This window comes from Pelodiscus sinensis, chromosome 5, assembly GCF_052426305.1.
Source record: "Pelodiscus sinensis isolate ZL-2025 chromosome 5, ASM5242630v1, whole genome shotgun sequence".
NCBI classification, from domain to species: Eukaryota; Metazoa; Chordata; order Testudines; family Trionychidae; genus Pelodiscus; species Pelodiscus sinensis.
Genome location: NC_143056.1, coordinates 122,195,983 through 122,223,937, shown reverse-complemented (window position 1 = coordinate 122,223,937; position 27,955 = coordinate 122,195,983). Strand labels below are relative to the sequence as shown.

At 41.6% G+C, this 27,955-nt stretch overlaps 1 protein-coding gene across 4 annotated transcripts in view; it reads left to right on the top strand.

The window, feature by feature from the left end:
* The window catches only part of LRRC56 (leucine rich repeat containing 56), a 99,942-nt gene that overhangs the window by 37,647 nt on the left and 34,340 nt on the right, over positions 1–27,955 (top strand). For 3 of the 4 annotated variants that reach the window (XM_075928269.2, XM_075928266.2, XM_075928267.2), the window contains one exon: positions 2,524–2,584. The exons of the other annotated variant lie outside the window; for it this stretch is intronic. In XM_075928269.2, the coding sequence (XP_075784384.1) occupies positions 2,524–2,584 (61 nt within the window). The remainder of the gene's footprint in view (positions 1–2,523; positions 2,585–27,955) is intronic. 4 annotated transcript variants of the gene reach the window in all.

The following is a 27,955-nucleotide window of genomic DNA, read 5'->3' as shown; positions in this document are numbered from 1 at the left end:
CATTTGTTCAAGAATTCCTTGTAAATGGTAAGAGCTGGACCACCTAATTTGATATGCAGCTTCCTCTTATCCTAACTTAAAGCAAGGTCAGGGTTTGGTTGTGCCAGGAAAATGGGATGTGCCTAGAATCTGATTGTTTTACATTATGTGGAAAGGGATGGGGCTGAGAACAAGGACAGCTATGCTCCACAATGACTAGAGCGGGCAGCGAGCACTGGGGACAGTTATATTGCAGAGTGACCACAAGGGGCAGCTGCATCAGGAACAGAGTGGCCATCTGGAGCCAGAACTTTCCATATTGCTGGCCCCCATCCATGAATAAGTGGTCCTCCTACCTCTAAACACCTCCCTCCCCACATCTCTTGGCCCCAGTGCCAGATTGTGGGAGGTGTCACTGAGTAGCCCTGCTGCTGTGGGTTGGGGCCAGACCACACAGGAGCCAGCAGCCAGCCCTGGGCACTGCATGAAAATATATAGAAATACATGAAAATAGATAAAAACAAAGGTAGGAATTTGGGATCTTGGTCAATGCATAAGAACATAAAAACAGCCATAGTGGGTTGGACCAAAGTATCCAGTATCCTGTCTTCCCACAGTGGCCAATGTGAAGTGTCCCAGAGGGAATGAACAGAACAGATAATCATCAAGTGATCCCTCTCCCTGTCACCCATTTTCTGACAAACAGAAGCTAGGGACACCATTGCTACCCATCCTGGCTAATAGCCATTGATGGACTTATTCTGCATGAATGTATCTGTCTAGTTCTTTTTTGAATCCTTTTAAAGTCCTGGATCGTCACAACATCCTTTGGCAAGGAGTTCCATAAATTGACTGTGTGTTGTGTGAAGATGTACCTCCTTTTGTTTGTTTTAAACTTGCTACCTATTAATTTCATTTGATGGTCCCTAATTTTTGGGTTTATGGAAACAAATTAATAAGTTTTCCTTATTTATTTCTCCATAAAAGTCATGATTTTTTAGTCCTCTATCATATCGCCCCTTAGTCTCCACTTTTTTTAACTGAAAAGTCTCAGTTTTATTAATCTCTCTTTATTTGGCAACCTTTCCAAACCCCTAAAAATTTTTGTTGCCCTTTTCTAAACTTTTTCCAATGCCAAGATACCTTTTTTGAGGTGAGGCGACCACATCTGCACGTAGTATTCAAGATGTGGGTGTATGTAATATGGATTTATATAAAAGCAATAAGATATTCTCTGACTTATTCTCCACCTCTTTTAAAATAATTCCTAGCATTCTGTTTGCTTTTTTGACTGCTGCTGCACATTGAGTGGATGACAAAGGAGGGATCACGTGAGGATTATCTGTTGTGATACCTCCCTCTGGGGTATCTGGTATTGGCCACTGTCAGCAGATAGGATACTGGGCTAGATGAACCTTTGGTCTGACCCACTATGGCCATTCTTATGTTCTTATGTTTTCAGAGAACTATCCATAATGATTCTAAGATAAGTGGTAACAGCTAATTTAGCCTCCATCATTTTGTACATATAGTTGGGATTATATTTTCCAATTTACATTACTTTGCATTTGTCAACATTAATGCAATTATAATACGATGTACTTCTGACAAATAAGATAGCACCTTTTGCTGATGATCTCAAGAATCACATTTAAAAGAATATACAGTAAGTGGATTTCAGTTCCTTAAATGAAGTATGACTTGGCTGTAATAGGAGTATGCTACAATTCTATCTCAAGTTACTATGGTATATGGCTAAGAGCAAACTATAAGAAACACAGGGGGATACGTTGCACACAGAGGAATATTGTAGATCTTCCTTAACACTTCAGAATGGTCATCATTATTAAGTCAATAAGGATAAAGAATCAGACTATAGCCAGACTAGATGTGGAAGTTTGGCTTAAGGTACACAACTCCAACTAAATAAAATACGTAGCTGGAATTAAAATACGTAGCTGGAGTTGTCTTATCTTAAGCCAAGCTTGACGCTGTCTTTACAGAGGGAAGCCAACAGGAGCCAATGCTTCCATTGGCTTCCCTTTCTCCTTGTGACTATGAGGAGTACCGGTGCAGACCAGAGCCGCCCCCAGCATTCACTTTAATGGGTCTTAACTAGACCCACTAAATCAAATGCTAGAAGACCAATCTTCAGAGGGGCAAGTGAAAACATGGCCTGAGCAACACACGATCACCTTGAAGCAAACCTTCTGTTATTGTTTGTTATGGGGAATGATGCCATGTGATACTTTTCAGAGGGGATGTTTCAGAGGTTGTCTCTGAGAAGGCATTGCAGTTAACATGCAACTTTATAATGAGAGACTGCAGAGGCTGAAATGTTGCACAACAAAGTTGACAAAATCATTTCATTAACTTTCTGAGAAGAGGTCAAACAAACATAAGTCTAGCATGTTAGATGTGGCCAAGGTGGGTAAGAAGTGCATCTCTAAAATCTGTGGGTTGTTTGAGCTTGTGAGGTTGGACATATGTTTCCTTTATTCTGCAACCAGTTCTACAAACCGATTCTTTGTACTGATCCTGCAGGTACCTATCTCCCTAATCTGAGACAGCTGAAATTGAACCACAGTTTACTTGTATCTGTGAGGTAAGAAAGAAACCATAATTAGTGTGTGTGTGTATATATATATATATATATATATATATATATATATATATATATATATATATATATATGGAATATTAAAGCTTTTCTTTCCCTTTTGTGTGTGTGTATGTATGCGCGCACATGCGTGTTACTTTTATTGCCTCACCCCTTCATAGCAGTTTAGGAAAGTGCTAAATATATATCCAGTAAACTACAGATTTAAGGTCAGATACTCAGCTAATATAAATTGGCCTAGCTCCAGTGATACCAGTGGTGTTACACTGATATATCTTAATTGAGGATCTGGAGTGAAGTCCTGGCCTCATTGAAGTCAAAGAGAATTTTGTCATTGACTTCTGTGAGATCAGGATTTCACCCCAGTCTGTAGTCAAATGGGTTACTGTGGTGGGGTATATAAACCCCACATGGGTACAGAAGGGAGTCAGGAGCATATCTGGGTCTAGGCGACTCCATCCACCTCACCTGCAGAGTATGCTACAGCTGGAAGTGGGGCTTAAAATGGAGCCAGACAGCTCAGCAAATGCCTGGCAGGGCAGGGAGAGAGACGTAACCTGAGAGGTAAATGCCCCAGAATTCTTTCCCTGGGAAAAAGTCTGCTTTCTGAGCCCTGAGGGTGAAAAGTTCTGTTACTCTCTTTACTACTTTATGTCAAGCTATAAGATTTTGTTGGGAGAGTGGGTGGTAGGAAGTGGCCCTGGGAGGTCAGCCTGAAGACATGCCTGGGTGCAGGACATTGTCGCCTCTTATAGGGTCCACAGCTGGGTCCTGGGATAGGGTCCAGTGAAGTGGAAGGGCCTGGGCTCTCCTACCAACCCCGCTTATTATAAAAGCATTAAAACCTTCAGTTCCAGACTCACCTTTGGAGAAGTAAGGATAGGATTGAAACTTTGAAACTACTGAGGTTTGGACTGGATGTCTGCAGGGGGTCAACAGGAAGCTTCATGTTCCCCCCAGTTGTGAGTGTGTAGGACTTAGTATTTTCCTTGGGGCCTAATAAGTGACTTACCCAAAGTGTCAGGTGGGCACCCACCACCAGGCAGACCCCCAGTGGACATGAGAATGGCCAATGAGAAACATTGGCAGCAGAGTGAGCAGAGGTCTAATACCCTAAACACTAGGTGTTGTCAGCAGGAGCACTGCCCATCACAACTTGATGGAGAATGTCCTTTCTCATCCCAGGTCTTCTGTAAGGCCTTGGGGGAGGAGGAAAGTGTGGAGATACATAAACTGTTGAAGGGGGCTGATGGACAGCCAACAGCTTCAAGCCTCCAAGAAACAGCAGAAACAGAACTGGCTGATTCAACCAATGGCCACGCAACAGTAAGCACCCAATAGCAACAACAACTCATCTGGGACCTCATGGCAAAACCTCAAGAGCAGCAAAAATGCCTGGTCCAGCAGGTGGCAACCCTTTTATACCCATGAAAGACTAGCAGCTGGGACCCTGAACTGCATCTCAACCCCAAGCCTTCTCATAAAACTCACAAAGATAAGACTTCAGGACAACCTGCATGCTTTCCTTTTCAGTTCTGAGAGGCTCACTGCAGCACTCACTGGCCATCTATACACTAGGCTATTTTTCTGGCACTTTATCATATTGGACCAGCTCAAGATGTATATTGGACCCTCAGCTCTGTGGACATGCAAGACTATGCACAACTCAAGGCAGCCATTTTAGACCTCTTTGATATTGTGGCCAAGACTCACTAATTGTGCTTTCACCAGGAAAAATTTCCAATGGAAGCCTGACCGCAAATAGCAGCCCAGACTTTTAAAGAACAATTTTAGTAGTGACTCCAGCCCAAAAAGCAGACCAGAGAAATGGTGGCCAAGTAGGTCATGCTGGAGCAATGTATAGAAATCTCCTAGCTGAGGGATGGGAGCAGGGATTGTGGCACAGGCCTGAGACATTGGCCATCACAATATGGCTGACAGAAAACTTTATGAGATGTGCAGACCCAGCCAGTGGAACATGCAGGCCTGAAAATGCTCATTAAGATCTACAGATTGCATGAACTACAGACCTGTGGGCTTGGTGAGGGGAGCAAGCTACAAGGAACCACATACCAATTCTAGTCTGGATGATCCACAGCTATTGCAAGCCTCCAGAAACCTAGATTTTGTAGGCAAGCATAAAGACAACTCAACCCTAAGCAGGCATATGACCAACTTGCCAGTAAAAATTGGTGAGATGATAAATGCATGCAAGGCTGCCAACGGAGAAAGGGGGGCAAAGGTTCTAGTTTCCTGGGGCCTGTGAGCTCTGGTCCCTTTAAATTGCTGCTGGCATGCTGTGTTGTGTGCTCCAGGTGGCTCTGTGGCTGGGGTGTTCACACTGTGTTCTGGGCAGCACAGAGAGCTGGCTGCCCAGTCCTGCCTCTTCTGTCAGAGACCCTGCCCCTTCCGGGAGCACGGAGCCTTCCCCCCTGCACTTGCTGAATGGACTGTGCAGGCTGTCAGATCCTCCTGAATGCATTACTAATGAAGCAGTGGCTTTGATTTGAACTCAGAGGAGAGTAGATGGTGAGGGACCTCCAAATCAGAGAAGTAAGCAGTATAGCTTCTTGTCCTGAAGAAACTCTGCTGTGAAATGCTACACTAGCACATGCAGTGCAGTTGCAGGAGACAGTTGGAACAAGAGAAGACTCTTGAAAGCATGGCCCTCAAATTTTATTGGCCGAGGGTACATAAAAAGATTATGGACCATTGCACATTGTGCTTGGATTGTCAAAGGACAGTGCCCCAAAGCTCCACCCATGGGTGGTGCATAAACTAACGGCTGTGAGAGGCTAACTTCAAGCCCTGTACCTTCTGCCCCTCGCCAAAGCCCTCCCATTACAGCCACCAGTCCCTGCCCCAGATTACCACCCCAAAGTGCTGGGAGGAGATTCCCACACAGCCCTGAAACATCAGGAGGGAGAGTTGGCAGTGTGGCCATAGCCCCCCAATCCTGGGGTGTTGGGTGGGAGGCAGACAGTGCCACAACAGCACTACCTGTCCCACAGAGCCAGGAGATAGGGCAGATGGCACTACTGCACTCCCTCCAGTCCTAGAGTGTTGGGAAGGCAGACAGTGCCACCACAGCCCTGGAATGCCGGGAGGACGGGTGGCACCACCATGCCCCCCAGCCTTGGAATGTTGGGAGGGTAGATGGCATGGCCTCAGCCCCTGGAGCCAGGCTGCAGTGTGTAAGCAGAAGGCCAGGGGGTGGAGCATGGGCAGGGCCATGCCTGGTTATTTCAGGAAGCATAGGCTTCCCCAGCCTGTGGTAATCATCCCCCATCCCACTCCCAGTGGTTCGAGTCCCTTTTGGGAGGATTAGTATAGTATGGGCCTGAAGGGAGCACTGGAGTAGAATGTAACCACATACCAGTGCATTCTGGTGATAATGGGTTTCATCACATGGGGTATGTCTAGACTGCATCCTTCTGTCGGGCTTTCTTTCTCGACAGATCCCACTCTAGACTGCCGCTTTTTGCCAACAAAGTGCTGAGTCAGCAAAACGTGGTGACCATTTTATGCAAATTAGGCACGGGATATTTAAATCCCTGCCTCATTTGCAATTGGACTTGCCTATTCTGCATCCCTCTGCCGATAAAGGGATGCAGTCTAGACATACCCATGGTGATTAGAAGCCATCCTCCTTTGTACATCCACTGTGGCAGCTATCAACACCGAGCTGTGCAATGAAGATTTTTGCACAGATGGATACTGAAGGAGATATTGACTGACCTCAACTTTACTTCAAAGCTAATGGAGGAATTGTTTGACCTCTTGAAAATCAAGACCTTAAAGATGTCAGTCTATTATCCTCAGATAGATAAGCTGATGGAATGCTTTAGGAAAATGCTGAAAGAGATACTTAGGGAATATATGATCTTGAATCCTGTCATTGGTAGCAGTTGCACCAACCCTACCTTTTCACCATCAACAAAGTACCACAGGCATCTATGGGATTCTCCCCATTAAAGAAAAATATCTTAATAATAAGTTGAGCAGATTTGATCTATTATTAAGAGAATGGATGACATGGAGCCCTATGATGTCATTTGTTTGGAGCACAAAATGCTCATTCAGTCCCAACTGTTCTTGTAAATAGGGGCTCTGAGTCAATGGAAAAACAGTTAAACAAGCAGTACTTAAAAATGAAACTCCTCACCTTTCAGACTATGATACTAAGTATTTAATTTTCCTTGTTCCCTTATTAGTAGCTATAATATTTGTGGTTTAAATAAAGCCTATTTTAATTGTAATCCATCTTTACCTACTTTCTGGAAATGCTGAACTCTGTCATTTCAATCATTTTCATAGCAACCTGCTGTTACGTTATAAATGCAGGATAATGATTTTGCCGGAGGATTGCATAGGAGAAAAAAATTGTGGTGAAAAGAATTATCTTATTGAAACCATTTGTCAATATCTATGGAAATATGGCAAAATAGATTGCTTTTTGAATGTTTGAAACTGCATTCTAGTTTGCCTCAGTCAGAAAATCCCTTTTTAAGCAAATCATACTTCCTAAAACTTCTTGTCCATGATATTATTCCATAGTAAAGATTTCATGGAATGTTTGAAGGAAATTGGACAGTGAATAAATGTAATAGAATTCAAAAAAATGTGGTGATTTTCAGATTTTTTTGTCTATAATGTTTCAAAACCAGTATGGCCTAGGCATTTCACATTTGCTTTACTGTGTTATCCTTTGCATGTACTAGTGCCTTTGGCTTCTTTTGGAGAGATGGGAAGACAGATTAGGCACAGGTTGAACCTCTCTAGTCCTTACCCTCCGAAACTGATCAGTGGCAAACCAGAGAATTTGCTGGACCACGGGAGGTCAATATTGTCTAGCTGCATTACCAACACTTCCACTGCTTACTGGATTCTTAGGAGACAGGGGTAAATTAGAGCTAAATAATAGCACAGAAGACTGAGAGTCAGGACTGGTGGCTATAAGCAAACTTTATGGGAAGCTTGGCCACACCCATGATAAGTGGACATCTGACTAAGTAAAATCATTCCGGACCACAGATGTTGCCAGATCATAGAGTGCCAGACTAGAAAAGGTTTAAAAGGGATTAACTGGAAGAGGTTTGGTCTCCCAGTTTGAGAACAGTTGTGAGCACAGTTGTTTCCAAGATAGTACTTTTCATCATGATGTCACAGTAGTATTGCTTTTAAAACACCAAAGTGAAAATATGTAACTGAGATTTAAGAGAAACAAACCACAATAGAAAATGTTGGTTTTTGGGGCATTCTGGAGCTATTAGCTGAAACACAAGCAATTGAAATAAATACTATGTATTGACAGAATACACTCCAGTAAGTCATTTACCAATTTGCTGTGAAATCTCTGCTGGGCTTTTGCCTGTTATTATTTTGTCCTTTGCAATTGTTTGGTATTTAGAGCTAGTCAAAAAAGCATATAATTTTTTAGTAAAATATAAACAAATACTTGTATTTATTTTAAATTTTCCCTGGTTTTATAACGAAAAACCCTGAAATCTTCTGTTTTTAAAAATAATTTTAATGAAAATTTTCAGATTTTAAAAACTGAATTCATACCTATATATGCATTTTTTTTAATCAAAATTGTTTGTCACTGAACTTTGCCCCAAAATATTTTTTTTGCACAAAGTAACTTTTCTCAAAAGTTTTGATGAAAATATTTTGACCCGCTCTATCAGTTATAGACCGCAAATCAAGAAAGCATTTAAGTATGTCCTTAAGTCCCATTGACTTGAATTGAAGCTTTAGGGGGATTTTGCTCTTGTCTTTCTACTTGAGGAATCCAATATCTGGCATGAAAAGGTTTAACAAAATAATTCCTGACACCTGACATTCTTTTGGTCTTGGAAACAAGCAAGAGTTTGTCTTAGTTTAGCAATAATTTGATCAAATACTCATAATAGTTTTAACATGAATATTAAAACTAGGCTCAGAATTACCAGCAGAAGCCAGCCTATATCTCTTTTCAATAAGCATGCCTCCTATATTTAAATTAAATTAAATTACAGAGAGTATGAAAAAGAGGGGCCAAACTGCTCAAGCTAGTTAAGACCAAAGCAGACTGTGAAGAGCTTCAAAAAGATCTCACCAAACTAAGTGATCGGGCAACAAAATAGCAAATGACATTTAATGTTGATAAATGTAAAGTAATGCATATTGGAAAAAATAATCCCAAATATACATACAATATGATGGGGACTAATTTGGCTACAACTACTCAAGAGAGAGATCTTGGAGTCATTGTGGATAGTTCTCTGGAAACATTCATGCACTGTACAGCGGCAGTCAAAAAAGCAAATAGAATGTTAGGAATCATTACAAAAGAGATAGAGAATAAGAGAGAAAATATCTTATTGACTCTGTATATAACCATGGTATACCCACATCTTGAATATTGCATACAGATGTGGTTGCCTCATCTCAAAAAAGATATTGGCATGGGAAAAGGTTCAGAGATGGGCAAAAAAAATTATTAGGGGTTTGGAACAGGTCCCATATGAAGAGCAGTTTAAAAGATTTAGAGTTTTCAGCTTAGAAAAGAGGAGACTAAGGGGGGATATGATAGATGTCTATAAAATCATGACTTGTGGAAAAAGTAGATAAGGAAAAGTTATTTACTTATTCCTACGATATAAGAACGAAGGGTCACCAAATGAAATTTAATAGGCAGCAGGTTTAAAACAAACAAAAAGGAAGTTTTTCTTCATTCAGGGCAGTCAACCCGTGGAACTCCTTGCCAGAGGATGTGAAGGCTAGGACTTTACCACGGTTCAAAAAAGAGCTAGATAGATTCATGGAGGTTAGGTCCATCAATGGCTATTAGCCAGGATGGTTAGGAATGGTGTCCCCAGCCTCTGTCTGGAAATGAGTGACAGGGGAGGAATCATGTGAGGATTACTTGTTGTCTTCCCTCTCTCTGAGGCATCTGGTATTGGCCACTGTTGGCAGACAGGATACTGGGATAGATGGACCATTGGTCTGACCCAGTATGACCATTTTTATGTTCTTATGTTCTAAGCTGGCAGTGTTCACAGACTAGAATTCTGCCAGCCAAGGTTAAAAAAGCAGTTCTATTAGCCCAAGACATCAGTGGCTTTAAGACATTACTTCTGGTCTCCAGCAGCCTACCTTTATAAACCTGGAGTTACTTAGAGGCAATACTCATACAAGCACAGTATGTTTCCTTGAACTTTATATTTTGGGCATCTGTATTGTGTCACTCTATTATTACCTGTTATTACAACACTTTAAAATAAGATGCTATCATGGGAGCAGCTATGACTGCTACTGTTAATGTTGCTTAATGTTTTCCATCCTAGCACTCTGCTTTTAGTCACTCATAACTGCTCAGAATTTTCACTTTTTGGATTGAAATCTTCCATCATGGTTTCTGTCCAAAAAGTAAATTATTTTTCTTTTAAAGAGCAAATAAGAAATTGTTTATTTTTGAGTATGAGGACAGTGGGGAGAAACGCATTTTTTCATTATAAAAATAATTCCTGAAAACTTTTTTGAATAGCCATTAAGCCAGAATGGTTGGAAATAGAAAGCTGAAAACTAGCTTTTAGTGATTAAACTCTAAGCCGCTAAAGATAGACTGGACCACTGTTTGAACAATGCACATATGGTGAGTAGATCATAGAAGTGTAGAGCTGGAAGGATCTCAATAAGTCATCTAGTTGTAGCCCCAAGCAGCGAGACAGGAAAATTAAACCTAGATCATCCTTGACAGGTCTTTGTCAACCTGTTATTACAAATCTGCAGTGAAGGGGATTGTTCAATCTCCCTTGGAATTAAAAATTGAACTACTCTTGCAGTTAGAAATTTTTTTTCCGAATATCTTTCTAAATCTCCTTTGCTTCTGACTAAGCTCATTCCTTCCTGTCCTACCTTCAGTAGACACAGAGAACAATTGATCACAGTCCTCTTTAATGTAGTCCTTAACATTTTGAAGATGATTTTTTTTCCAGATGTTGCACATGTCTCCAATGTGATAGAAAGAATAATAGAATCATGACATGTTAGTACTAAAAGGGACCTCAAAAGGTCATCAAATCCAGTCCCCTGCCCTCATGGCAGGACCAAACACCATCTAGCTCATCCCTGTTGATCAGATACTATATTGTATGATATAACAAACTCTGCATGGTCCTGTAATTACAGACTGCATCCTAATGCACACACAGGAGGAGTTATGATGCAAATGGCATATTGTCACTTTCCAACTTGTATGTTTAGCCAGGCAACCTTAAATTTCTCTTAATGTAATTTTTTTGTCTGAAATTTACTATTTTTTAATCTGAAAAATAAAAGCATTTTTTAAATCTGAAAACAAGAAATGGCCTCTTCTGGAAATAAAACTGTTTATATTTAGGTGCCTAAATGAAAATTTAGGAGCTTACCTTTGGTACCCATTTTTGAAAACCATAGCATTTATTTTATCTACCTCACACTGGAATTAAAGTTGTGTGTGTGACTCTGAGGAAAAAATAGGTTGATTATTTAGTATATTGGAACTGAAAAAGAGTTTTATGTAGAGCTGAGGTATCATTTGGATAGGCTGGCATTTCAGTGGTATGGCTCAGGAATTGAGGTTGGTTGTTGATGTAAAAGGTGATTTCCTGGAGTTTTTATGATTTCACTGGAGGGAATAGAATTGAGCAGCCTTAGCCATAAATTAATGAATTGTCTTTTTTGTGAGGGTAGTTTATAAAGTTTGGAGATACCTCAGAATGGAAGGCACTACGTAGCTGAAGGCTGCTGTTATACATCATGTAGGTGGATGATGAATTCCTGTTTGTCAGTTTATTTTTTCAGTTTAAATTTCAATTGAAATTAAGTTTCCTACACACCTCTTTCAAAAATGGAAATGCTTTTTAAGAATGAGTATATGATGAAAAGGAATTACTTCAGGTCCTTGTTAATTTGCTAAATTATCTCTATCTTTCTTGTATTAGCCAAGAAACTCTAGATTTATAAACTGATAATTAAGGAAGAAGCATGGAATGTATTCTGAAGAGTGTGAGTTAAAAGACTTTCTTTCAGTTTTGTGATGACACATCACTTGTCTTCCTAATGATGACAGCAAAAAAAAATTTTTTTTCAAAAGTAATGAGCTTTCTTTTGGTCTGGCTAGTAAACCTATATGTTTTATCTAATAGCCTTCATTCTAATTTTAGTGATGAATAAAATGGCTTCTGTCTAACATTTTTACATTGGAAAGCTTTTTAAAAAACTGAAGTAGATTCTCAGTAGTTTGTGCCCATAACTTTATAGCACAAGCCAAGGATACTAGAGTTTAACTGATTAACCATTTAACTATTAAGCTAGTGCTTATCAGTAAATGGTATCTGTTAAACTCAGTCAGCTCCCAGAGAGGTGGCTTTGCTGAGGCAGGGCAGAGAAACCTCCTCCCTGGGAGCCAGGTGGGCAAGAGCTGGTAGCTCTGCTCCTGGGGAGGTGGCTTCAGTGTGGTAGGCAAAGGGTCCTTCCCAGGAGCAGGGCCGGCAGGGGTTGACGGGGAGGCTTTGATGTGGGCTCTGCAGTAAAAAGCTAACCTAAGCTTTATACTGCAGAGACCACAGCTCATATAACCATGTAAACAATAAAATTTTTAGCAGTTACATGATTACTGTATTAAACTATTTTTAACATCCTTAGCATAAGCAATAGTTAACCAGAGTGAAATCTCTGCTCTACCAGCTAGCTACTACCCCAGTATCTCCCATTCAGTTATAGAGACTATAGCCTGCAAGTCAGCTGGGTTTCTCCAAACCTCAATCTTGCAGTTGCTTACAATAGAGAATTAACATCTGCAGCTGAGGGGCTCAGATTAATGTTGGTGCATATATATGGTTTAACTGAGACGGGAAAGATGCACATCAACACAGAGCACAGTGTGTGTAAGAGGGGAGTAGGAACACAGCAAAGATAATGCAGAACTTTAAACTAAATCTAGACACATTTAAAATCTGTCTGTGTTACATTCAGTTTTTGAGCAGCTGTCCATGCACAGCTGAATGAGAGGAAATTCATGCTGGTACAATACGGTCCAGTAAAAGTTGCTAGGAGACAAGGCAGTGGCTCAGTTATGTCAGATTCTGAGCGCTATCACTGTTGGTAGCCTGTATGCATTTGTCACAATACTGGTGTTTATCTTAAAGCTTAGCTTCTGGAGGCAAGTGATTGCCCAAGAATCTCCACATTTTTTTTAAAGTAAGTGCCTAGCCCTCGTGGCTATGAAGAAAAGCCTAAAAATGTGAGGTGAGTACAGGCAGTCCCCGGGTTACGTAGAAGATAGGGACTGTAGGTTTGTTCTTAAGTTGAATCTGTATGTAAGTCGGAACTGGCGTCAGCCGCTGCTGAAACTGATCAGTTTCAACCGTGGCTAAATCTGGATGCCAGTTCTGACTTACATACAGATTCAACTTAAGAAACCCAGGCGTCCCCAAGTCAGCTGCTGCTGAAACTGATCAGCGGCTGATTCCAGGAAGCCTGGGGCAGAGCAACTCTGCCTCGGGCTTCCTGTAGTCAGCCGCTGGTCAGTTTCAGCAGCGGCTGACTTGGGGACGCCTGGGGCAGAGCAGCTGGGGTGCTGCTGGGTTGCTCCAGTAGCGCGGCTCCTCGGCGCTACTGGAGCAACCCAGCAGCACCCCAGCTGCTCTGCCCCAGGCGTCCTGATTCAGCCGCTGCTGAAACTGACCAGCAGCGGCTGAATCAGGACGCCTGGGGCAGAGCAGCTGGGGTGCTGCCGGGTTGGTCCGGAGCAGCGCTGCGGGACCAACCCGGCAGCCCCCAGCTGCTCTACACCAGGGGTAGGCAAGAAAAGCCTGGTCTGCTGGGCGCACTTGGGCTGTCCCCCTGCGGGCGTGCTCAGCGGATTTGCTCTCCGTCTCCCTTGTCTGCAAGGAGACGGGGAGCAAAACCTTGGAGCACGCCCACAGCGGGACAGCCCAGGCGTGCCCGGGCTGTCCCGCTCCGGGCGTGCTCCAGGGCTTTGCTCCTGTCCCCCTGGTCTGCTGGGGGGGTCCAGCAAAGCCGCTGGACCCCCCCCCCCCCCAGCAGACCAGGGACACCAGAGCAAAGCCGTCGCCTGTTAAAAGCATTTGCAGAAAAGAGCATTGAGATTGGCACGGACGCTTTTCCGCAAAAGCACTTTTTGCAGAAAAGCATCCGTGCCAATCTAGACACAGTTTTGCGCAACAAAGCCCTATCGCCATTTTCGCCATCGGGGCTTTTTTGCACAAATCAATACCACATTGTCTACACTGGCCCTCTTGCGCAAAAGCATTTGCGCAGGAGGGCTTTTGCCCAAACGGGAGCATCAAGTATTTCTTCAAGAACACTGACAATCTTACATGAGATCATCAGCGTTCTTGCAGAAATTCAAGCGGCCAGTGTAGACAGCTGGCAAGTTTTTCCGCAAAAGCAGGTGCTTTTGCGGAAAAACTTGCCAGTCTAGATGCAGCCTGCCTGTACTACATCGGTCACCTCTCTACACCTTCTTCATTCATTATATAATCACGGTACAATATCTTACATATTAGCCTTTCCATTGCTCTCTCAATTACAGCAAATTTTTCTTCCTCTGCTTGCATTGTTAACTTTCCATTGTATGGACCTTGAGTATAAGGTCAACAAGGACATCGATGTAGACTACAAAGAGGTTATCTCACAGATAATCTCAGCAGCTAAGAAGGCAAGGACATTGAAAATGATGGGATGCCAGCAGAGAATCAAGGAGGAAACTGAACCTGATGGCGAGGAGGGCACACATGAAATTAGAAAGGAAAATGGTTGACGATTACAGAATGCTTTGCAAAGAAATTCACATGAAGACCCAAGAAGATTACAAAGACTTCATAAAGAAGAAACTGAGAGAGGTAGCTGAAAAAAACAAGAATCTGAAGAAGGTAGAAAGAGTTATTTGTCTGAAAAAGGTTATCTTGGCCATGCAGAAAGGTGAAAATGGAGAAAGGACGTCATCAAGGAGAAAAATGAAAGAAACATACAAATTTCTACAATGATTTCTACTCCTTGCATGTCAATGTCCAGTGTACACCATCAAGGCAGCAGGCTACAGAAGTTCCTGATGTTATGTGAGAAAAAATTTAATATGCATTTCATAACATAAAAAAGGGACAAGCCTGAGTAGACAATATTTGGCTGGAATATCTCAAAGCAGGAAAAGATACACTTTTCAAATATCTGTAAATACCCTAAGAAAAATATGGGTAATCAATGTGTTTATACTTTTAAAAAAATAATGGTAGCATCTCTCTGGAAGATTGCAAGAACCTAATATTTGAATCTTGGAAGTCTTCTTAAAATGATTTACCTGTGGTAATTACCATCTTGTAGTAATAATAATAAATATAAGTAATGGCAGAATTATATGCGTCATTGATGTGCTGGGATCATATAATCTGGTTTCTTGGTTGTAGAGGGGGTCAGAGTAAAATTTTCAATGGTATGTAGGTACCTAAAGATGCAAATAGGCAGCTAGTGTGATTGCAAAATTGCCTTAATGAGTTAGGTACCTAACTCTCTTTGGGTATGTCTACACTACAAAGTTAATTCGAACTAACAGACGTTAGTTCGAATTAACCTTGATAGGCGCTACACTAGCGCTCCTCTAGTTCGAGCTTAATTCGAACTAAGTAAACCTCATTTTACGAGGACTAACGCCTAGTTCGAATTAGCTAGTTCGAATTAAGGGCTGTGTAGCCACTTAATTCGAATTAGTGGGAGGCTAGCCCTACCCAGCTTTCCCTGGTGGCCACTCTAGGCACCACCAGGGAAACTCGTCTTCCCCCCTCCCGGCCCCGGAGCCCTTAAAGGGGCACGGGCTGGCTATGGTGCCCGTGCCAGGTGCAAGCCTGCCAGCACCCAGCCAGCAGACCCTGCACCTGGCACAGCTCGAGGCAGCCACCCGCTGCCACCCAGCCCTCCGCCTCTTCCCGGGACCAGGCTGGCGGCTCCCGGAAGCCTGCCTGGGTCCGCAAGAGGCGGGCGCCCACCTGGTCTAGTGCGGAGATCGTGGACCTCATCCACGACCTCTGCACTAGGCACAGGAAAGTGGCCGTCTAGGGCAGGAGAGCTGCCAGCCTGGCCACCTGGGACCAGGTTTGCATGAAAATCAAGGTGGTCCACTGAGACCCCCGACCCTGAGCCCTGAGCTTAGAATGTCCGTACTGGGTCAGACCAAAGGTCCATCTAGCCTAGTAGCCTGTCTGTCAACAGCGGCCAACACTAGGGACCTTGGAGGGGATGGACCGAAGACAATGACCAAGCCATTTGTCTCGTGCCATCCATCTCCAGCCTTCCACAAACAGAGGCCAGGGACACCATTTCTACCCCCTGGCTAATAGCACTCCATGGACCCAACCTCCATGACTTGATCTAACTTATCTTTCAACTCTGTTCTAGTTCTAGCCTTCACAGCCTCCTGCAGCAAGGAGTTCCACAGGTTGACTATTTGCTTTGTGAAGAAGAACTTTCTGTTATTAGTTTGAAGCCTGCTACCCATTCATTTCATTTGGTGTCCTCTAGTCCTTTTATTATGGGAAGTAATGAAGAACTTTTATTTATGCACCCTCTCCACACCACTCATGCTTTTTTAGACCTCTATCATATCCCCCCTCAGTCTCCCCTTTTCTAAGCTGAGAAGTCCCAGTCTCTTTAGCCTCTCTTCATATGGGACCTGTTCCAAACCCCTGATCATTTTAGTTGCCCTCCCCTCTCCCACCCTCTCTCTCTTCCCCTCTCCCACCTCCTTTTTCCAGTTTCCCCGAGTTTTGTTCAAAAAAGAGAGTTTCTATTTTTGAACACACGTGTCCTTTATTTTGTACATCAGGAAGGGGGGCTAGGGAGAGGTAAGTGGAAGGAGGTGAGGGAGAAATGGGGTACGTGCTCCCGATGGGGAGGACTGGGGTGGCTCTGTGGGCTTCTCGGGGTGGAAGCTCTCCTGAAGCCCCTTGATTGACCCCCCCTCCGGATGGCAGCCTGCGGCAAGTGCAGCCGGGCTGATGGCCGAGTGCTGTGATGTGCCGAGTGTGGGCACTCAGGGCACTCCAAGGCAGGACTGCTTTGCAAGCGGGGAACCCCTGAGAACTGTCTGTCCAGGGTGGGGGTCGGGTCCCTTTAAGCACAGCCCTCGGCTAGCCTGAGGCAGCAGCTCCACACTCTAAGTCCTAATCTGATGCCCTGCCGGCACTGCTTCCGGCCATCCTTAACCTCAGTTCAGGGTCCACTCAGTGTGGACATGCTAGTTCAAATTAGGAAAACGCTAATTCGAACTAATTTTTTAGTCTAGATGCACTAGTTCGAATTAGCTTAGTTCGAATTAACTAATTCGAACTAAGTTAGTTCGAATTAGTGCTGTAGTGTAGACATACCCTTTGACTTTCAATGGGAGTTAAACTCCAAACCTGCTTAGGTTCATAATTACCTTTAAAAATCTGGTTCCATGCCATTATATGTTGTGATCACTATTTTGTACTGTTGAAATTGTATAATTTCTGTTTGTGCATCAAGGACGTGATTCTCCAGTGTTCTGTAGCTTCTTTGTGTAAACCAGAACATGCTAGGAGGCCAAATAAAAAAATCCAGGAAAAAAAAAACACACTGGTGAGAAAAATTTTAAAAAATCAGTTTGGGGTCAAACAAAACAATTTGTTTAAACCTTCCCCGCCTCCATTTTTTCATTTCAGGTTGTTTTTTGGATGTTTCATCCTCCCCTTTTTAAAATTTAGCTACATTTATTTATGAAACACTGTTTTGAAACAAAAAAAAGTTTTGATCCTTTTGAAACTAAACATTCCTAAATGAAAAGTCAAAAAGGGTTGTATCAAAATGGCTGAAAGGGGAATGACTTTGGCTTCATTGTTCTCCTTTGGCTGAAATTGTTCACTGAATTTGAACTGAATCTGCAAATAGTTTCAGTACACTAAAAAATGCATTTACTATTATCCTCCAAACATTTCACCCTGCATTAGTCCTTAGTCAAGTAAGCCTCCCACTGACTGTTGTAAATAATCAGGGTTCAGTGGTATAGAAATAAATCCTCCTTTCTGAGACATTCCGACACAGAGATAAATTAGATGAAGTAAGGTTTTCATATATTTTTATATCTTAGCCTATTAATTTAAGATTTTTGTTTTTCCAAGATTTTTGGATAATTTTTTAAAATGTTCATCTTAGAGCAGTTAACATACATTGAAATGAGATGATTTATATTAAAGAAAATTATTCCATTTTCTACCATCTGTATTGTAGCAATGACTTCAAAGCAAATTTTCCTTATGTCTGGTGTACACTTTAAATTCAAGTCAGTGTAGCTCTGTCAATCAGGGATGTGAAAAATCTATTCTGACATAGCCCTCAATATAGATGCATCTATGTTAGATGCAGCTGAATGCTTTCATTCGCCTAGATTTATTGTTTGGGAAGGTGGTGTTCCTACACTGACAGAAAAGTCCCTTCTATTGATGTAAAATCTGTCTACAATATGGGATTATGGTTTCCGTGGCATAACTTTGGAAGTATAGTCCCTGTAGTGTACATGCATCCTTAGTAAGCTATTCCAGTTGGTTTACTTAAAAATTCACAGGAACATCAGTTTGGAAGTTAATGTAATACTGCAATGGAGAACTGTAAGGAGACATCAAAAATTCATGGAATGTTCTATGTTTTAGCATAGTGTGAAACTGCTAGATTAAAACAGGCTTGAAAAATGAGTCTGTTCTGTTATTTTTAAATTGGTCATCATTTTCTGTCTAGGTTTTAATATCACAGTCATCTCTGTGGAGTCTAGGTATCTTGTCTCATAGCAATTTATTTTGGTTTTCTGAGAGACCATTTATTTACAACTTCCAACAGAACAGAAGTTGAATAGGAATCTAATGATTGGTATGTTTCTTCTTAATTTTTATATGTCCACTTGTTTTGGTATTTAATTTTTCCTCATTTTTTTATTTATTAAAGTTGCTGGAACATAATGAAAGGGTTTTTCTTAGAACACCAGTGAGCTGTCTCTATAACTGATATCATACCATCAAGGCATTTTTACTAAATAGTCTAACTGCTTGCTTGCAATCAAAGCCAAATATTACCAAATATTCTTGCTTAAGCTATGTCTAGATTGTAGTGTTAAATTGGAAAAAGTTGCATATCTTTTTCTGATTTACTTTCAAAAGAGGCTTTTCCAAAATTTGGTGCACCTACACAGCACCAAATTTCAGAAAAAAGTGCTTTTTCAACACATCCCTTATGCCTCGTAGAACTAGGTTTACAGGGATGGCAAAAGAGCGCATCCGCTTTTTCGGGGAAAAAAAATCTGGAAAAGCAATGCAGTCTAAACATAGCCTTCCTTACTCTCTTCAGTATAAAAAGTTTCATGGATGTTTATTTTAAAGTCTCAGATTTGTTTTAAAGCAAAGTGGAAGCACAATTCTAGGATTTTGCCAAATCTCAAATCTGGGATGCAATGTAAAACAAAGACCCAAAGTGAAGAATTCAAAGACATTAGTTATAAATTTAAAATGCTGGAATGCATTCCTTTAATGTAAGTAACTCATGCTATAACCTTAGCTATATTCTTTTTCTGAGGTACATAATTTTCAACAGTTAAAGTGAACGAATGCCAAATTTCAGTGTAGCTTTGGCACTAAAATGGGAGATGGTTGAGATACAGTAAATACAACTGCATATCTAAATTGTCCTTCATTTGAAAGTTCATTTGCCAATTCAGAACATTCAGTGCTGATGTCCAGGTGGAGCATTGCATATTGGGATATACAGCCTTTGTGGAGACAACTCCATGGCAAAGGTGGGAGTAGAACCACAAGGTAGAAAAGAAATCCTAGAACTATATTTGGTTTATGAGCCCCACTTCAGCAAATCTATTTTTAAATTTGTGGAAGCTTAATAAAAACTGTTAATATTTCATTATTAATACTTGGTTACCTGTTAAAAGACTACCAAGTAGATAAAATGACAAGCAATTTTCAAGATCAAAAGGAAATTAACACAAAATTACATGTACCCCACCTACGCACACATATATTCATATGTTAGAGAATTGTTATTTCTCATTCCAGGTACGTCGGCTTTGATCAAGCCAATTATTCTGCTCTGGGTTTTTTGACAGCAACTGAAAATTAGAACATTTAAAATTAAAACTACATTTCAAAGATTTCCCTTTTATAGTACAGTATAACTTATTTAAATTGAACAAAAATTCTTAATTAGAATACAGTTATGACCTTTTTCAAAACTAGTGTATTGATGGGTTCTCCTGATTTAATTTGTTCAGTTAGTTCAGCTGAGCAGGATTGTATATAAAATGGGGTTCTACTCTGATAAACCCTGAATTGGGAAGCAAAATATTTGCAGATGGTGCTGCAAGTTTTATGTCATGCTGGCTACAATGGATGCAGTGGTGGTTAGTCCATTGTAAGAAAACATAATACATGAATGTACCACGTAACTGAAGTTAGGTATGGCTCTGAAGCACAACTTGGTAGGGTTGGTGGTATCTCTATTGGTATCCTCCTCCCCATTTCTGTTTCAGAATAACAATCCTAGCCTAGTAAAAGATGCTCAAGTAGTTCACCACTGTGAAAGATAAGACTCATGAGGTGAAATCTAGGCCCCGTTGAAGTTATTGGGAGTTTTGCCACTAGCTTTAGTGAAGCTAGGATTTCACTGTGCAGGAGTGTCTCTAGCTGCCTTGTTCGTAGCAAATTTGTCTATGGATTAGCCCAAACATTCTTCCACATTCAAGCTACCCATGTGGTTGCAAACCCTTATCTCCTGCTCCATCCCTGTGTAGTAAACACTCAAGACAAGTAACTACCAACAGCAATGAGAATCAGAGCCGAAGAACAGTTTAGAGCGAAGATGGACAGTCATTGTAAATTCTGGGCCAGGTCCTCAGCCTCAGCCTTTAATAGTCTAGCTGCTTTAACAATTGGAATCCCGGTACTGTAGCCATCTCTACACCTACCTGGCCCCAGTTTAGAGGAAGCATTGGGGAGAGGGAGTATGGCCCGTGTCCATTCTGCTCCAGTGATCACAGGCTTCTGCAGCAACTCCTTGGGAAGTTGTTGCTATTGGTTGTAAATTAGAACAACTCTGAGGTTGGAGATGTAAAGGTTCCCAGTGTATAGGGTGCTGTCCTGGGAGCCTGGAGAGCAGAGAGCTGTCCCCAATTTTTCCACTGACTGCTGTGTATCTGGACAAATCATTTCCTTTTCTGTGCTTCAGTTTCCACATCAATAAAATGGAGGATAATTGTATTTTGAGCTCTATAGAAGAAAAGCGCTATATGGTTCTTTTGTCCAAAGCTGAATGTTTAAAAAAGAAAAAAAACCATAAAATATTTCTATTAGGAGACAAACTGACTGTCATCAACACTTGGAAAATAAAGGTTTTAGTTAGTATGAAGGTTACTGTAAACCCTCTTTTAAAACTCTCAGAAACAGACACTAGGCTACAAAGATAACCAACAATACCTTCTTTTTATTCACAATGAAATATGAGTCCCCACTGGCATGTTAAAAAGAATAATGGAAATACAGTTTCACGTGACACAACAGTTATTAAACCCAACCCTGTGCAGATGCAAGCTTCCTTTTCAACCCATGTGACTTGAGTGCACTTGCCTTTCACTGATGTTTTCCACATGTAGATTTAAAAATAGCTCGATTTAAGCCTTATTCTCACTTAGTTTTCAGAGTCTGAGGATGATGTTGCAGAACAAGGTTCAAAACACTTGTCAAGAAAAGACTACACAGTTTGAAAGGCAAAATGAAGTTAAAATATTAGGCATTACAGGAACATAGCATTTCAGTGTAACAATAGGCTTTTGGCAATAAAAATCTGTGCCTTATTCTTCACTGGCTTGCACCAGGGAGAGTCATTTCCACAAGTGCAAAGTGGGTACAAGATATTAATATATCAGTATGGGAGCATTTTCCACCCCCTACATTTAGATGTAGATGACTGTGCAAGGTGCAAGACAAGGGAGAATCAGTATGTCCTAATTTATAATAGTAGGTACGCAAAATACAATTCAGTCTCCAATTCTGCCATCAGATCTTTGCCCCTGCATGGAGCCGTTTTGGCTGCAAAGGGACACCACAAGGACATAAGTAGGGCCCTACCAAATTCATGGCTGTGAAAAACACGTCATGAACTGTAAAATCTGGTCTCTCCCATGAAATTTGGTCTTTTGTGTACTTTTAGTTTACTATACTGATTTCTGAGGGAGAGGGGAGCAGCATTTCTCAAACAGGGTCCTGATCCAAAGTGGGTCTCAGTGGGGGATCACAAGATTATTGTAGGAGGGTTATTGCCTCCAGGGGTGGTGGGTGAACCAAGAGCTCCAGGAGGCTAGCCCCTGGCTGGCCCCCCCTTCTGCCTGAGGCCCCACCCATCCTACTAAGTCCATATCCCCTCCAACAAGCAGCCAGCCTCCTCCTCCAGCCCTGGTGCTCCAGGTGGCACATGCCCCACCCAGAGGTGGGTGCATAGTCTCCCCCAACCCCAGAGCACCAAGTGGCATGAAGATTCCTCCCTTAGCACTGGAACACTGGGTCAGTTGGGCTTTCTGCACAATCTTTCCCCCAGCCCTGGAGCATTATGCAGGACAGTCTCAGTGATGGGAGCTCCCTGTGCTGTGTAGTCCCAGCTACCACAAGTCCCAGCTGCCCCAGCCAAAGTCCCAGAAAAGGAGCAGCCTGGCCTGAACTTAGGCCAACTAGCAGGAGGGGACCTGCAAAGCCATGCAGGGCTGCATGGGGATGCACAGACTTTCCCTGCCTGTTAGATGTGCCACCCTTACTTCTGTGCTGCCTTCAAAGCTGGGTGGCCAGAAAGCAGTAGATGTTGGCCAGGTGCCCAGCTCTGAAGGCAGTGCCCTGCCGTGCAGAAGTAAGAGTGACAATACAGTAACATGCCACTCTTACTTCTGTGCTGCTGCCATCAGAGCTGGGCAGCTGGAGAGTGGTGGCTGCTGACTGAGGGCCCAGCTTTGCAGACAGCAGTGCAGAAGTAAGGGTGCCCATAGCATGCTATCCTTACTTTGTACCGTTGCTGGTGATGGTGCACAATTAAGGGTGGCAATACCACAAACTCCCTACAATAACCTTGAGATCCCTCCAAACTCCCTGTTGAGTGAGGACCCCCACAGAGACAACACTGAAATTTCAAATTTAAATATCTGGAATCGTAACATTTACTATTTTAAAAAATCCTATGACTATGAAATTGACCAAAATGAACTGAGAATTTGGTAGGGCCCTAGACATAAGGCTATTTCCTTATCTATTTGCTGAGCTGGGGGCTGTGTCATGGGCTTAAAACAAGAGAAATGTGGAGACGTACACTCTGTTCTATAGATTTGGGTGCTTTATAGTTATTTGAGAGAACAATTGCACTATTATGTAAACTTCCTATTTAAGCATATGTTATTGATTTAAGTAACATACATACTTTAAACATTTTTGCTTCTGATCTTAGAATTACCCTTACAACCAAACCATTGTACACTGACATATGGACCCGATCACTGTTATCATTACACTCCTTCATAAATGTCTTGATCTCTATAGATCAGTGAGGTGATTGTTTCTTCCTAAGCAGGAAGCCAGTAACTTGGTCATTATTTTAAAATCTGTATTTAATGGTGAAAGCTGGCTGATTGCTAGCAATATTCCTCTTTAGGATCACCTTCTTTAGAAATGAAAATAATAGCCTCTAAATGATTTTATAAGAATATTGCATGTTAGGATTCATTAAACAAAGATGTATGCATTTAGAAAACAGTTATTGTTTGCAAATTGGGTGACTTACATCCTTTATGGTTTAGCTGAATGATTCTGAATAGCTTCCAAATTAAACCATACAGTGTTCCCACTGATAAGACATTTCGGACCAGATTCTGCTCAAGGTTGCATTTGTCTAAGTGTGGAGTAGCGCCATTAAGATTCTTGGAGCTTCTCCATACTTAAGCTGGCAAAAACAAGAGCAGAATTTGCCTTTTAAAGTCTGGTCTCCATCCAGTAGAATTTTGGCTGGAGTGAACTAATCCCCAAAGAACCAATATTCTGGATTAAAAGAAGAACATGTTGTTTTTCAAAATGTCATTTGTTGTAAACCAAACTTGTTTTTTTCCCCACATTTCAAAGAGTGATGACTTGTCTGGAGAATTGGATTTCACAAAAGAAATCATGAATGGTTCTGTGCAAGTTGTAAGGAAGTTGACATACCCTGACAAGAACAGTACTTCTGTGGTTGAAACTCACTAGACAATCCTATATGGAGAAAATTGGAGCATTGTTTTTCAAATGGTTATATTTGTTCATTTTCTTGAGCCAAAATCGATGTGAAGTGCAGCTTTAAGCTCCCATGACTAGAACTCTCCAGCATTCTTCACTGGCTGAGAAAATGGCAACATAAGTGGCAATGGCTGTGTGAATACATGTTCCTTTCTTAGCACACATTCTTTCTCTATTTTTGGATAGTAAAGAGCATGTTTTGGAACTTTGTTCATGTTCCTCACACACACAAGCAGAGGCCTGTGTGTGAAGTGATTGCTTCTGAAAGTGCAGGTTTGGCAACCAGAGAAACCATAATCCATTGTTCATCAACAAAAGGTACAGCATGGGAAGTGGCAGCTGTGCCAGCTTCACACACACAGCCTTGGCTCACAGATGATCCAGAAGAAACACTTGCAGGAATGAGCAGGTAGTTTAATCTCTATGTCCCTTCATTCCTCAGCCTTTTTGCTAAGACTGCCCGCAAGGGTGCTAATTCATATCATTTGTGATGATAGGGACACTTGTCCTCTAGGAACAGAAGTATCTGTTGTATATGTTTGTGTGATTGGTGCCCCCTAGAATGGAGTTCTGTTTGTTCCAGGTCCTGTCTTATACTGCATATCATTGTCTAGCCACTTATCTTCATCATTATTGGTGTGCACTACATTTGTTATCTGCCACCTCTCCTAGCTGCCACAAACTCCTCACCTTTTTTTGAGGTTCTTCATCTCTATCCAGAAATCATGTAGATAGACCCTGTCCCACAGAACTGACTTAAATTGTAAGCTCTTTGGGAGAGGGACTGTCTGGTTTTCTGTCTGTACAGAGCTCTGCACAATGGAGCCCTGGCCTCTGATTTCTGCCTCTTGATGTTACTGTAATATAATAATTAACATAGCATAGTAGTATGAAGGATCCTTTTGTATCTTCAACCAGCTTCATCATAAGCATGTTCCCCTAAAAACTGGAATCTTTTCTAAGTCTCCTCACTCTAAAAATAAAATAGAAAAGGATTTTTTCCTCCAAATTTCCATCATCAATTGTGGTAAAAATGTAAATCTCCCCTTTTCTGTTTTTATTACAGAGGCGTCAGTTGTGGTTCAGGTTCAGTTGAGTGTTGCACAAATATACAAACATCCACACAAAATGTGATCAATACATGAGCAACATTTCCCAAGACTCGCTAATTCCCTCCAACTTGTACATTCCAAACGAAACAGAGCTGCTTCCAGATGAGGCACTCCCATCTTTTGGAATTTTTTTAATTTTTATTCCAAACATCCAGCAAAAATGTAGAAATACTTTCAGACATGCAGGTGCATATGATTGTCTTGTCCGGACAGCTTTCTCCGAGTTCAGCTGCTGTATTACCTTGCAACCTTTTAGCAACAACATTCTCAGTGGGAATTACTGTGCATTAATCCGGGAATTTCTTTGATGCTACAAGCATGAACTTTTTTTTTCAATTGTGATCCAAAACCTCCCAAATGCTCCTTGTGTTAGCTCAGAAATAAAATATTTGCAGATGTGCCTTGCCTTAACAAGCAGTCTGAATTGAAACTGCTTTTTGTATAAGTAATATAAAAATACCCCAGGACAAATTCTGAGCAGTACTGATCCAATGACTGGCACTGTCCCCAGGATAAGTTAGAGGAGAACCATTCCTATTTGACTTGCAGTTGCTTCTCTGAAGTCCAGGATGGACAGAACAGAATGCTCTGGCAGATTCCCTCCTGCTCTCGAAAATTCACTGGTATCCTTCTACACTGAATGCTGCATGAAGGAGTGGCACTGGACACTTAGGCCTGGTCTATACTAGGGGATACATTTAAATTGCGTAGATTAAATTGAAGTATCTTAACTCAGATTTTGGCGCTGTCCACACTGCAGGGAGTTGAAGGGAGCCCATTCTCCATTTGACTTCCCTTACTCCTCGTAGAAGCAGAATTACCTACCAGCATCAACAGGCGCGCCCTCTCTCTGAATTAGCAGGTCTTCACTAGACCCACTAATTCAGACCATGTAAGATTGACTGCAGCTGCTTCGATCTGTAGTGTAGACATGGTCTTATTTTAGTCTGATGCTGCCCTTCCATATTTCCTAAGGCCTAGTTAACTATGCTTTGTGGCTCCCTGTGTAAAGCAGAGCTCAGGATGAGGTCCAGCGATACAAAATTGTACATCTAATAAAATTAAATTCCCATCTTGCAGCTTTACACACTGTCAGTCAACTTTAGCCCCATATTTAGGGTGCGTGTATATGTTTGTGTGTGTGTTGCTTTTATAAAACCCAAAAACCAATAGAAAGGTTTTCATTAGGAGTTTTTTCATGCTAAAAAAAGTTTTTATAAATCAGCAACAGTAACAAACTTTGTCTTAGTAGTGTTCACATTGCAAACATTGCAGCATTCTGCATATGCATGTGAGCATAAAACACAGGCTCTCATTCTTTTGTCACACCCGTTGTAACTACAGTATCTTTACAAGTGTTAGTCCCACCAAAACTATAAACAGAAGCAGAACTGACCTGTGTATTTATATTATATAGCATGAACTTTGACAAGTGAGTTCATAGGCAAGAACTTCAAAAAATAAATGTTATTTTACACAGTGCGCCATTAAACCTGTGTCCACACTAACACATACACCATGTTCGAAGATAGATTAACTAACACGTTTAAATTGATACAGTGTTAAACATGACTAAGCCTTTAGTGTAAACAGGGAAAAACCATGAATACAAATGGGAGCAGGGGGACTGGGAATAAACTTGACTAGCTAACACACTTTTAAAATATGACTTGTCCTTGTACACACTACAGGCAAAATTAACACTGATTACACTGAAGTCAGTGAAGCTCTGTGAGGATGTTGCCATCTGTCAGGACAGAGTTCACTGCAGGATCATGGATAGTGCCCTACCAAATTCATGGACCATTTTGGTCAATTTCAATGTTAGGATATTAAAAATAGTAAATTTCATTATTTTGGTTATTTACATTTGAAATTTTGGGGTAGTGTAATTGCAGGGGTCCTGATCCAAAAAGGAGTTATGGAGGAGGGGGAGTTGTAAGGTTAGTAGGAAGGTTTGCGGCACTGCTCCCTTTACTTTTGTGCTGCTGCTGCTGGCTGTGGTGCTGCCTTCTGAGCTGGGCATCTGAAGAGTAGCGGCTGCTGACTGGGACCACAGCTCTGAAGTCAGAGACACCACCAGCAGCAGCGCTGAGGTAAGGACGACATATTATGGTATTGCCACCCTTACATCTGCACTGCTGCCTTCAGAACTGGGTAGCTCGAGAGAAGCAGCTGCTGAGGGCCCAGCTTTGCAGGCAGCAGTGCAGAAGTAAGGGTGGTACTATTGCCACTTATTTCTGTGCTGCTGTTGGCAGAGCACTGCCTTCAGAGCTGGGCACTTGGCATCATCCACTGCTCTCCAGCTGCCCGGCTCTGAATGCAGTGCAGAAGTGAGCATGGCAGTCCCATGGCGTCCGTAAAATAACCTTGTGACGCTCCTAAAACTCCCCTTTGGATCAGGATCTCCAATTTGAGAAATACTGGTCTTACCTGAGAAATCTGAATAATATAGGGTGAAAATACACAAATGACCAGATTTCACAGGAGGTGACCAGAATTCAATCTTTGGCGCATTTTTGGTTGGTAGCAGTCATTCTAAAATTAGTCATGTTTAAAAAATACACATAAATTACTATATTGTTTTGACTGAGCATCAGTCATTTTAACTTAGAGGAAGTCTTGTGAGGCAAACACAATTGCAAAAGTTATGATTTGAATGATACACATTAAAATAGAAAGTATGACACACATTTTGGGAGGGTTGTTAAAATTTGGTAATATCACGTTAATGATTGTTTTCAGTCTTGTCTGTCACTGCAACATATGGAGAATTTAATAGAAATAATTTGCTTGCCACTTTAATAGCGTGAAAATGTGAATATCCTGGGTAACCATTTTACATTTACCTGGGTCTGATGATGTAGGGAAAAGATCTTTATACTAAAATA